The sequence below is a fragment of the Lepidothrix coronata genome, unplaced genomic scaffold (genome assembly GCF_001604755.1).
Source record: "Lepidothrix coronata isolate B3197 unplaced genomic scaffold, Lepidothrix_coronata-1.0 Scaffold115, whole genome shotgun sequence".
NCBI lineage: Eukaryota > Metazoa > Chordata > Aves > Passeriformes > Pipridae > Lepidothrix > Lepidothrix coronata.
Genome location: NW_016690295.1, coordinates 88,118 through 101,187, shown reverse-complemented (window position 1 = coordinate 101,187; position 13,070 = coordinate 88,118). Strand labels below are relative to the sequence as shown.

The 13,070-nt window shown below is 38.9% G+C and overlaps 1 protein-coding gene across 1 annotated transcript in view; it reads left to right on the top strand.

Annotated features, from left to right (window-relative positions):
• Positions 1 to 13,070, top strand: part of LOC108502231 (myotubularin-related protein 13-like) — a 165,640-nt gene that overhangs the window by 95,569 nt on the left and 57,001 nt on the right. The window contains exon 3 of the mRNA XM_017824963.1: positions 12,642 to 12,779. Coding sequence (XP_017680452.1) covers positions 12,642 to 12,779 — 138 coding nt within the window. The remainder of the gene's footprint in view (positions 1 to 12,641; positions 12,780 to 13,070) is intronic.

Sequence of the window (13,070 nt, the reverse complement as noted above, 5' to 3'; positions counted from 1 at the left end):
TGGTTGTGACTGCATTTATCAGCTGCATTTATTGCTATTACCCCACCCCCAAAAAATTATTTTAATGCCTTGGTTTAATACCAGCCATCATTCTAGATACAGCTTTAAATTACCTCCTGTTAATTTACATGAATTTACTGTTGTGCTGAACTAGTAATTAATTTCCTATAGATGTTCTTTTTTACCTTCTTAAAGCATAAGAGTAATGTTTGTGGTCTCTAGGCCTCTGGGATTTCCCTATTTTGGAAAACTTTTGGAATACTATGTTTATTGGTGAAGAGCTCCTCAGCCCTTTCCTTTACATTCAAGTTACCTGAACCAGTTTGTTGGAAAATGTTGACTTTTATCAGAGGTTCTCACGTTTTGTCTTCTACGTTTTTGTTTTTTTTTTGTTCCAGTAACATCTTACGACAGAAGCCATAAAAACTTCTAATACTCTGTTTTGCTCTGTTTTAATTATCATGTGGTGGAGAACAGAAAACATACAAGTTGAAGTTTTCTGGTGATTGTGCACAATTCAGGCTTAGGATGTCGTCCAAACACAGAGTACACTGGAGAGAAGCCGAAAGGGAGGAAAAGGCAACTACCATGGTTAGATAGGAACTTGCAAGTACAAACTTTCTCGATGACAAACCTCCCTGAAGTGTAATTTTGACAAGTTTTGGACTCTCTTATGATCTTAATTCAGAATCTGCTAAATTCTGCAAACCTACCTGGAGGAAATACAGTCTCTTCATCAGAATGGCTGTTTCCTGGCATGCCAGCAGTGCATGAGAACATCTGCAGTGGCACAAAGCCTTTTTGTTTATAGTGGAGCTTTTGCCAGACACTCACTTACCACACCCATTAAAGATATCCTGTAATGTAGTCCAGTAGTAATGCCCACTGGTTATGATACAAGCCCCAGTTTTATGGGAAGAGAGGACAAGTATGTCTCGTATTGTTGGTCCCAGTTTTCTGCACAGGAAACTGAAACTCAGTGGAAAGCACCAAACTTTTCAGCGGTCTTTTCATGTTACTTATTTTACTCTGTTCTTGGTGAGAGTGCTGACAGGAAATACATTTCATATTTTTCTTAATTAATGCTGTGGAAATATAGAATTGTGTAGTAGCAGCCAATGTACAGAACTGCATTAGTGGGATACATTCATGTCACAATCCAGTTGTTTGTGGTTTTTTATTTTAGCTCCCAGTCTCTCTTTCACTTACATAAGATGTTTCTTTGTGAGATTTTTAGTCACATTAATTTTTCTGTGTTTACATACTTTTCTGTTTCTTTGTAGAAACTCACACTTGCAAAAGGGGAACACGATTGTGACTGTAAGTGGGAAACAATAACACAAAGCATATAAGAAGTGCCGTTACATTCCCCAAATTAACAGACCAGAAATACACTGTCCTTTCTATAATTTCCTTTGCTTATTTTTAATTTAAGTTCTCCTGACTGAATCAAGCTTTGGGTGCAGTGAACTGCTGTTGTTCAGAGATGCAGGAGACAGAGAGATCTGAGGGCAATGCTGAGCAGGCAATGTGAAGTGTGGTGCTGGTGGGAGTGGTTGCTGCCACTACACATTTGACAAGGTGGCAGGTTTTAGGATGTGGGTCTGGACATGCTCTCCTTTCAGACCTTTCACCACTTCACAGAATCACAAACTGTGCTGAGTTAGAAGGGACCCACAAGGATCATCAAGTCCTGTTCCTGGCCCTGCACAGGACCATCCCCAAGAGTCACATCATGGGCCTGAGAGTATCATCCAAACACTTCTTGAACTCTGTCAGGTTTGGTGCTGTGACCACTTCCCTGAGGAGCCTGTTCCAGCACCCAGCCACTCTCTGGGTGAAGAACCTTTTCCTAATATCCAACCTAAACCTCTTCTGAGACAACTTCAGGCCATTCCCTTGGTCCTGTCACTGGTCACCAGAGGGAAGAGATCAGTGCCTGCCCCTCCTCTCCCCCTCACGAGGAAGTTGTAACTGCAGTGAGGTCTCCCCTCAGTCTCCTCTTCTCTGGGCTGCACAGACCAAGTGCCCTCAGCTGCTCCTCACACGGTTTCCCCTCAAGGCCCTTCCCCATCTTCACAGCCTTCCTTTGAACATCCCAGGTGCAGAATCTGGTACTTTCCCTTGTTGAACTTCATGTGTTTGGTGATTGCCCCGTCTTATAATTTGTCAAGGTCTCCCTGAAGGGCTTCGCTGCCTTTGAGGGAGTCAGCTTTTACATGGCTAGAGGGCTCATGCTGGGCTAGGAGACTGCCAGCCCATTTAAACTTCCCCAGGCCTTCCAAAAGCCCCTTTCCCATGTCAGCCATCCCTTTCTCCTTTCCTTGATTTCCTCTAGCTGGATGCAAGCACTGATGTTGGGATGGACATGCTCTCTCTGGGATAAATTGGCAGAAAGGTGCTTGGGGTGTAGCCTGTGTTCCAGATCTTGGAGGCACCCTGGATTATGACATTATTTGGATTTGAAAATAAAGGAGTAGGACAGGGCAAGGTAGATTATGTATTTTAACTTGATGTGTGGCATCCAAAACAATGAAAAGAGATACTGATAATTCACAGGGGTAGATGGCACCACCATTTCCCTGGCATTATTTCTAGAGGATGGTTAGACCAGAAGACTTGGATCTGTTCTCAGGAAACCCATTTGTTTCAGTCCATGGAAGGGAGATTTCAGCCAAGGTAAGATTCAGAGGTTGGTTGAATCTTGTGCAGGTTGAGTATGACCTACCCAAAAGCATGGAGATTTTATATAAAACGTGAGCTTTGGAACAAACTCTCTGAGAGCCAGATCTATATATCCCTTCACAGTAATATATTTGCTAACTTGCAGCCTGCCTCTTGTATTGATCTGGGTTCCTATCATGTGTTCTGCTGCACCAGGCACTTTTTGGAACTCAAAGTGAGCTTGAGAGTTGTGTTGTGAAGGAGTATATTTCAAAAAGAAATTGATTATCACTTTGGACCAAGTGCATTTTATTTAGGGAGTTTTAGGTATATCTTACCCTTTTTGTGGTTTGCTCTATAAGTTTATGTTCCAGTACAATTTCTGCTCTCTATTTTAAGAGCAAATCCTGACATCAAATTAATTTGCCTATTTCAAGACTTCCTGTTCTGTATTTTGTCATCTTGAGGCTGTTGGCATCTCTTTTGAAGCTCTTAAGTCTATTTTGCTGCAGCAGTCACAGGCCTTTTAGTTGCTGGGCCTCTGTCTGGTCAGATCAATGTTCTGCATTGCCACATACTTACACACACTACCCCCAGCACCCATGTGCTTTTTTCTAAGTGTTGAGACTTTAAACCTGTCTCTGGCAGATACATTCTAAGGAGTTGTAAGATGATGAATACAAAAATCCTAACACAAGGCTGTCTGAGCTCTTTTTACGATTACTAGAGAGCAACAGAAGGAATCTTCAAATTGTAGCATCGTCGTATTAATGGTGTGGTTCAATATCTGATTGTAGAGGTGTAAGCTATAAAAATAAGATAAGGAGGACTTTGTGTATTACAGTAGTATTTTATATAACATTGAGCAGTTCTCTGGAGCAGTATTAATCATTAACATAAATCAAAATTTATGTTTGTCTGAGTAGCTTACTGTTTGGCAGTTGTAATGGTTGAGTGATGTATGTTAATTACTCTGCTGTCCTTTTTTTTTTTTGGACCTTCAACAAATGCAATAATGGTATTTGTACATGCTGTATGTATTTTGAAAGCTAGTTTATAGTGTTATCTAGTAAATGAGTTGGGAAGTCACTACAAACTGAAAAAATTTACGGCTGCTGTTGCAACACAGTGCTACTACTGCCAAAAGAGCAAAAGAAAGAAAGAAGGAGAGAGACAAGGAGAGGAAAAAGAGTGCATTAGGCAAGGTTAATATTTCATGCTTGACTAATAATTGTGTATAATATGCTCATTTATGTTTCTAAATGGAAACTGTTTTTCTAGGCTCCTATAGCTCAGATGACTACCAATCTTTCCAAGGGTATAGGCAGTGGTCATTAAAAATAGGACAAATCCCAACCCCCCCCCCAAAAAAGCAAGCAAAAAAACCCCCAGAACAAATTAACCATTGTCTCAATGTCACAATGTATTTTGGAAACCACTCCTGAACAGTGGTTGTTGAAAAAGTTGAGGGACAAAGATGCCTCTTTATCTATTTAGTGCTGCAAATTAAAACACAAGTATTTAATAAAAAGAGTCAGTTTCTTTGGTAGTGGTATTCTTTCATAGTCCTTCAGTGTTGCCTCAGGAATATTCTAAATATCAGAAATTTTCCAACCATACTGTCTTTTTTGTCTCATAATCAAACACAGTACATTCACTATAGACCTGTATTCTTCAGACTGAAGTATAATTTTCTAGTCATGACTCACTTTAATTTATTGCTGCATTGAAATTGTGTTTTCTGCTTTCATACATAGTTGAATACTTAGTTTCCAGACTTCTCATTATTCTTTTGACAACAATGTTGTTGGCAGCAATTATTGCTGACTGGTAAATATTGCTTCATAAAAGAAATTTTGAAGATGGAGCTCTGTGTTCCTGAATTTCATTTGCAAGACCTGAGTTTAAATTTTTGACTTCTTAAATCTTTGATGAAGTTTAAAGTGAATGATTTAAAAAAAAATATATAAAATTCTCTGGCATAAAATATGTGCTTCAGACACCTAATGTACTGATACTTGGTTTGACATACTGATGTACATCTGAGAATTCCTGGTTACTGTCCACAGTGCTTTCCTTGCCTGGGGTAGCCCAGAGCATGGTGTTGGGTTTTGTTGGGGGTGGATGTGGTAAAAAAATATTCTGAGTCCAAAGATGTCAGCATTTTTAAATTTCCATAAGATTTTCTTGGCTGAAATCAAGAAGAGGGGCCATGGTTTAAATAGATTAAAAAGTCCAAACTTAATTATTTGCACAAGCCCACTAAATTTATAGTGTAAATAAACTTGATTAGAGTAGAGGTGTAGTAAGTTCATTTCCTGAATAAAACCCCATTTAATGTAACCATTAATCCTGTACTATTTCTAAAATAAAGGCATTAGCATGCAGTACTTACTCATAAATCACCATATCTATAGTCTAGTTTGGTTTTGTTCAGAAATGGTCAGAGGATGATTTCACAGATTTTGTTGTTGTTGTTTTAAATAAGGCACTGGGATGGCAATACTGAGTGTTCTGAAAACACAAGAAGAAACTGTTTTCCCAGTGGGTATAGTTTACTTCCTAAAAGCCAGTGCAACTATTTTTTTAGAAGATAAACTAGGAACACAGTTGTTGTACAAATGCTTTTTACAATTTGGATTTTCTTCATAGCAATTCATTTTGGAAAGGTGTTTAAAACGACACAGTGTTATGAGGTTTTAAAAAGACAAAGCAATGCACTCAAAACTGATTTTTATTTTCATGTGCATGCGTAGATGTTATATATTTACTAGTACGTGGGGGAAGTTAACCAAGTGCTTCAGTAAAAGACTTCTCTGTCTCGGTGACTGGAGGATGAATTAACTGGTTTTAGTTGAGATATTCCCAAATATTTTAACTTTCCTTGTTTTGTTGAACTTTGCTGCAGGGTGTCTGTGACAAGCTTGAGCATCTGGTTATTGAGGATCACTTTAATCTGTAGCTCCAGTTAGAGAATACCTCGTCTGTCACTTGTGCAGGATTAGTGCCACTGAGAGATCTTTCAGCAACTTTCAGCCTTAGGAAGCTCAAGAATGAGGTTGAGGATCTTTTCTCTGCGGGGAAGTGTTTCTTAGTGTCTGTTTTCACATGGTTTTAAACATTTGAATGAGGAGCTGACTGCTGAGGTGGAAATGTCCACAGTGCCTGGGGAGAGTCTGTCCCAGGCAAGGAGGGGAGAGATAATTCACCTCTAATATTCTTGGACAGTAATGTCACCTGTAGTCACAAACAACCGTCCTCCTGCTTCTCATGTGATTTCCCCGAAGTACTGCAACCAATTTCAGGGTGAGAGGCTAAGGACAGGTAGTATCCGATTACACCAGCCCATGCAGGCACCTAAGTGTGTTTTTTCAGTTTGCCAAGGGGAGAAAAGCAGTCCCTTGATTTTTTCACATGAACACTGCCTATTCACACTCATTTTGGCTTTCCCCTGTCTTTGGTGTCATAGGTTAGAAAGTGTGAAATTAATGAAATATGTTAATGTTGGCTTCTTATCCTCTTTTCTGCCTTCAGCACCCCGGTAGCCTCTGGACTGAGTGGGAGAGGTGGGCAGCTGGTTTGCCAGGCACATTTGTGGGAGATCCTGGCAGCAGGTTCACAGTTCAGGGGTGCAGGCAGGTTCACAGGTGCCACAAGATGAGTGTGTAAAGGTTCATCTTGGAGAACTCTGCATTTCAGTTGATCCCAAGGTAGAAAAAAAGGCCTTTCTTTTCTATTTTTTTATAGCTTTAAGATTAAAAGCTATTTTTTTCTTTATGAGTGAGTTTAATTGTTTACAGTTGATCATCAGAATATTCTACAACACTTGAAATGGGCTTTTACCTGGAAATAATCTAGAGTATACTTTAAGTACACTGGTTTTATTTTAGACTAGGCTGATGATAAATACAAGGTTTCTTAGATACAAGATGTTGAAAGGCAGGAAGCTGTTACAAAGATCAGTGTATATTTTGTGTTCTGTTTACATTCAGAGATATCCAAAAGCTCCGAGCGTTTCTTCATATTTACAGCTTCATAACATTGTTTTTTTATTATGCCAGTGAGCACTGTAATTGTTTTGTTTTGTTTTAGGTAGAGGTATGCATCTGAAAAAGAAAATTCCCTGTGCCAAAATTCCATACATAAGTGAATGGAGAAATGGTGAAATACTCAGCAGCTGGTGCTAGGTCATGCAAGTCCAGATGGAACAAACTTTCTTCACAGAATGTCCAGAACACGGCCCTTTATTTTTAGGGAGGCTTGTAGAAAAGATGATGATGATACATGTTAGAAACAAAGCATGGTTAAAGTAAAAGAAAGCCTACGGAAGCAGGCTTAATAAAATTAGTCTTTGCACCCAGGATGGTTCAAGGGAGAATCAGATGTTTGGTGAAAAAGTTAAATTAGAAAGGAAGGTAGATAACTCTGTCAGATGTTTTAAATTCTAAGATCATTTTGGGATCTTCTAATTCAAGTCTTGTCAATGGAGTTCATGTTTTCTATTTTATGTGCATCCAGATAGCTTTGGCTTTTATATGACAAGAAAGAAATGCACGAATGTATTTTGAAGAAAAAAAATAGTGTGAGAATATATTTTAAATATAACTATATTAGTGCAGGATTCTGTAATGCTGTGTCACAGACCTTGTCTACTGTTCTGTGTAAACAAAATGCTTTCAACCAATGACTTGCTAAGAATGTATCATGTCTTAAACTTTCTGAACAAGCTTTTTCCCCTTTCTACTTTGGTAGTGCCATCGAAGGTAGTGAATTTCTGATGGAAAGCTGACCGGATCGTTGACACAGAGAACAATATAAAGTGCAGAGAGAGCAGTCTGTAGCTACACAGACCCAACTAGAATATTGGTTCAAGTTTTTGTTGTGGATTTGGTTGTGCTCGGGGTGCAAGCCCAGGAGAACATAAATACCTAACCTGCAATTCAGCAACTGAGTAATTTCTGATCAACAGATCAGAATGTATTATAGTTCTGCCATGATAGGGATAAAAAAGAACTAAAGTTTTTCTTTAATGAGACTTGAATACTATATAATTACTATTCATTATAGTAATACTACTTAATCTTCACATTCACAGTATCCAGTAAGCCTTCTACCTACATCCCAATTCCTCCAGTGCTTTAATAGAAATTGTGACTATTTTGACATTTTCTTCAATTTTTCAGCAGACTGGGTGCCCCAGGGGAATGGTCATGGCCTCAGGCTTGTGGGTGTTCAAGCCCTTCTCTGGACATGCTCTGTTGTCTCCATGTCGTTTTTGAAGTGAGGGGCCCAGAACTGGACACAGCACTCGAGGTGTGGCCTCACCAGTGCTGAGTACAGAGGGACTTCACTTCCTTGGTCCTGCTGGCCACACTATTCCTGATCCAAGCCAGGATGCCCCTGGCCTTCTTGGCCACCTGAGCACAGTGCTGGATCATGTTCAGCCGCTGTCAACCAGCACCTCCATGTCCCTTTGTGCCGAACAGCTCTCAAGCCACTCCTCCCCCAGCCTGTAGCACTGCAGGGGGTTGTTGTGACCCAAGTGCAGCACCTGGCACTTGGCTTTGTTGGCTCTCATGCAGTTTGTCCTCAGCCCATCGATCCAGCCTGTCCAGGTCGCTCTGCAGAGCCCTCCTACCCTCAAGCAGAGCATTCTTACCCTCCGGTAGATCAACACTCCCACCCGCCTGCAAACTTCCTGAGGGTGCACCCAATCCCCTCTTCCTGATTGTTGATCAGGGTGTTAAACAGAACTGTCCCTGACACTGAGCCCCGGGGAACACCACTTATGCCTGGTCACCAGCCGGATGTAACTCCATCCACCACCACTCTGGGCCTGGCCATCCATCCAGTTTTTAACCAGTGAAGGGTACCCCTGTTCAAACCATGAGCAGCCAGCTTCTGCAGGAGAATGCTGGGGGAGATGGTGTCAATGGCTTTACTGAACTTTAGGTAGACAACAGCCACAGCCTTTCTCTCATCCACTAAGGGTGTCATCTTGTCATAGATGGAGATCAGGTTGGTCAAACAGGCCCTGCCTTTTCTAAACCCGTGCTGACTGGGCCTGATCCCCTGGTTGTCCAGCACGCTCTGTGTGATGGCACTCAGGATGATCTAGTCCATGACCTGTCCCTTTCAATTCAGGATTTTCTGGATTTTTTGATTCTAGACACCAAATCTGTATACAGTATAACTAAGGGATATTCTGCTTTATGCAAATTATTTCTTTTAATAGAGAAGGACAAAGCAAGCAGTAGGAATACAGCCATGGCTCTAGGTTGGAGAGAAAGAACAAACCTATGAATCAAGCAAAGATGATGTTTTTAGCTCATAAAAATTAGAAGAAAGAAATGTCACTTTTAAACAATTAATCATGTCTAGACTTTAGAAAGAAGGCTTGTGGTGATGACATACAAATTTTTTAAAGGTAACAAACCCAGCTACACTGTTACAAAACACTGCTTCATTTTTAAATCTGTCTGGTCTCTTGTTTAGTCTGAAAGCATTTGTGGGAATAATTAAGAGAAAGTTCTTTGCTTTAGTGGTCCCCTGCAGTTTCAAAAAATATGTAAAATGTAATTTCAGCACCTTGAGTAAAATATCTGTTGCATATTTTTCAGTGCAATTTCTGGATATCTGCACCAGATTTCACAAGGTAATCAGTTGTAACGTGGAGTTGATCTGAAGCACTCACCACCATTAGGGCCTTATTCCTATGAATAGTGAATTGGACAATCTGATTGATCCTAATTTTCACGGTCTTTGATAGAAGTTACAGTCTGGTTCCAAGAATTCTGGCAAATAAGTGAAACAATATGGGAGCACGTTCGTTTTCTGGGTTTTTTCTTGTTTACTGAAGAAGCACATGACCTTTGAATTACATTCACAGTGGTGATTTTGTCTGTTTTGGTATAGCATCTGGTTTGGTAAGTAAACATTTTTCTGTTCTTAGTAGCCAGAGCGTGCTGGTAATCATACTGGATAGTAGCTTGTATTTATACTAATTTGGAAAGTTCTTCTCAATGCTGTTTGCATTTCAAATATTGCACTAGTATTTATTACCTTATTTTAAGGAAACTGAGAATCACTCATTGTTTAATCTCTTGGAGGAGCATGTTGTCTTTATCCTCAATCTCTGTATTTATAAATTCCTTCCAGTTTATTTGAAAACACAGATTCTCTGTGTAGCCATTGAATGTACTCTACTTCAGCTGTTTTTTTCAACAATCACTAATTGTTGTTTTCTAGTAAAATACTTAAAACTATAAAGCATATGTTATACACAAGAGCACTTGGAAATTGGGAAGAATTCCCACTGAGATGTGAGTAGGTTTTAAACATGCATAAAGATTGAGAGATTGCTGTTGACATCAGCCTGCCCAAGTCCAGTGTGTCTTCTGATAGTTTAGCTGTTTGGTTTCCCTTTGCATTTCCCAGTGTACCAAGCAGATGTTGGTCTAAATTTTGTGCAGAAACCTGCTAATAATGCATTATTACAATAAAAATAATTATTTTAAAATTTATTTTATTTCAAAATAAATACAAAAAGTATATTCAAAATTAACTTACCAATACCTCCAAGTTCAAAACTGGTGGATTTTGAGTGTATCATGTGGAAACCAGCTCTGCATAACCCAGCTCCCTCATTTGTCCTTTGGGTGCAGAATAGCCTGTGGATTATTTGGATATATCAGCTCTTCTGAGAGTGTTTGATGCGTGCAGAATGGCCCTTTGTCCAGGAATTCCAGACACTCCAAAAATCTGATAGATTGCCATTTACAGGAGTGAGATGGGACATTACCTGTAAAGCTGAAGGGCAGTGGCAGCAGCAGGGAGCTCCTGTCAAAGCTGGTAGACTTGGCAGATTTGAAAGAGTGTTAAGATTGTAAACTCCTTAAGAAGCTCAAGCTGGGACTGCTTGAACAGCCTTTATTTGACCTACCTTGTACGGATGATTTAGTTCTAATGGCATAGGTTTTATTTATTAACAGAGTCTTACTGCATTCTTTGCTTTTTGCCTCATACTTGTTGAACAAATTCAGAGTTTTGGGGGTTATCTTATTGAACCGTGGATTCCAGGCTTCATTTACTACACAGACCCCCCCTAAACTCTGAAATACATACAGAACTCTAACGATTTTATTGTCAAAGTTTTTAGTGATGTTTTTGTTATAGTGTCTGTATATGTTGACCATATTACATTATCTTTATAGCAGTCCTGCAAGATTAATAGCAGTATCTTCTTATTTTTAACTGACATGAGATGAAAAACAAAGGGAGATTAGGCCAGTATTATCAAATCATGGACTAATGCTGGATGCTTAGCTTGGAATGACTAGGATTTCTTTTCTCAGAGTACTTTTTGATGTTCAGAGCAGTTATTTTCAGATGCAGAAGGGAGTGCTTAGCACTCCCAAGGATACAGACTCAGAAGTGTTAAGCTGACTATCTAGAATTTGAAGAATGTAACATAAGAAAACTTTGGTTTTGAAGATTTTCCCATGATCATAAAAGAAACTGTATATCAGAGGCAGAGTTTTAACTGCTGTTCACCTAAGACTACCCAGGTTTTATTGTAGAGGCTCTAAAGATGAATCTGTAGTAAATGTTTGTTTGCAACTTACTCTTCATGCTCTTTCAGTTTTCAACATCTGTCTAGGGAAATGAAGCAATTTCTGGAAAGATGAAATTTTGACCTAGCTCTTTTGTTCCTTTGGTATCTGCATTGTTTAACAATCTTAGAAATTTTTTGTGTGGTGTCTTGGTTTTTTATTTATTTTTTTTTTATTATTCCTAATATGTCCAGGGGCTATTACCTTTGCTGCATGTAAATTCTAGGTTTATAATTTTGCTATTAAAAATGTGCTTATGAATTCTTAGTGTATGTGAATTTAGCCTTCAGTAAAAGAAAGGGAGAATACAATATTCCATAAAGGGCATCTCAAGAATGTTCAGCAGGCTGATTTCTGAACTTCAGCACATTCTTCCATTATAGAGGACAAGTTATTAAGTGGTGTTGTACTCTAGTCATCTAAAAACAAGAAGAAAAAACATACACTTTCCACTTTGCTGTTGAACTGTATTTCTCCTTTTGTTCATACTGCTTGTGCACTTCTCTTTCGAGGTCAGAATTGCTGCCTTTGGTGCTGGTGGCTTGTACTGCCATGGCCCTGGTCAGCTTGAAGGAACAAGTACTGAAAGGACTTAGGCTTATTTGACATGTGTTTTAAGTTCTGCACAGATTTAGTCACTGCTCACTGGGACAAGGACTTGGAAACGTGCATATGAAGTATCTGGAGAGCTGCAGCAAGAGATTTTCTTTGTCCCTGAGAGTTATGAAGTCAAGAACTTGAATGTGTTTTTCACAGTGGTGGCAAAACGTGTATCTCTGCTGTAGTATGACTTCTTATAAAATTTCAAATGTTCACAATGAAGTTTATAGAGGTAATCAATAAATAGATGAAAAACATTGCTCTATGAATACTCTTTTGTAAGAGCAACTATTGAATAATTTTGCAAGCAGGTGTAAGTGCAATATCTTATGTTTGATTAGGTAAATTAACAAAGTAAGGAGAAAAATTAGAAATGTAGAGATATTCCAAGTCACAAGAATTGTAACTTCAAATTGAAACCTGTTACCAAGTAAAAGCTGCATAATGTATCAATCTTTTCCTGTTGTTGCCTGTTAAACACTGCAAAGATGATCCTGAATACTGAATTCAAAGGAACACATCTTCACTTTGTGGAGTTAATTATATCTCCCTTGCTGTTTATAGGGTTGGATTTATATCTGGCCAACTCCAAGACCTACTGAATTTTCCTCATTTTCCTCAAATTTCGCAGCCTCGCATATGTTCACTTCAAATGAAATGAGCTTCTTGATAATGATCTGTTACATTGTTTAAAAATCTTTTCCACATTTCATAAAACAACTGGTATTACTGCTTAACTATATGTCTCTTTTCTTGTTTCCTTAGTTTTGCCAGCCTGGAGGATGGCAGCTTTCGAAAGAGAGGAAGCAGCCAACGTTCTTCGTGGTGGTTCTGACTGACATAGACTCAGAGAGGCACTACTGCTCCTGCTTAACTTTCTATGAAGCAGAGATTAACCTGCAGGTAAAAACTTTACAATAAGTTACAAAAATGCAGAAAAAGGTGTCTAGAAACAATAGAGGGCAACTCCAGAAAATATTTTGCTGTTCCTCTCATACAGAAATCCATGTATTTGCACGAAGGTGAACTCGGTGTACTTCTTTGTGGGTTTGGGGGTTTTGTCTGTTTTGCAATAAAAAAAGCAACCAAAAACATCTCATAGAATTTCTTGTGGTGGTGGTTTTTTTTGTTTGGTTGGTTTTTTTTTTTTTTTTTTTTTTTTTTTTTTTTTTTTTTTTTTTTTTTTTTTTTTTT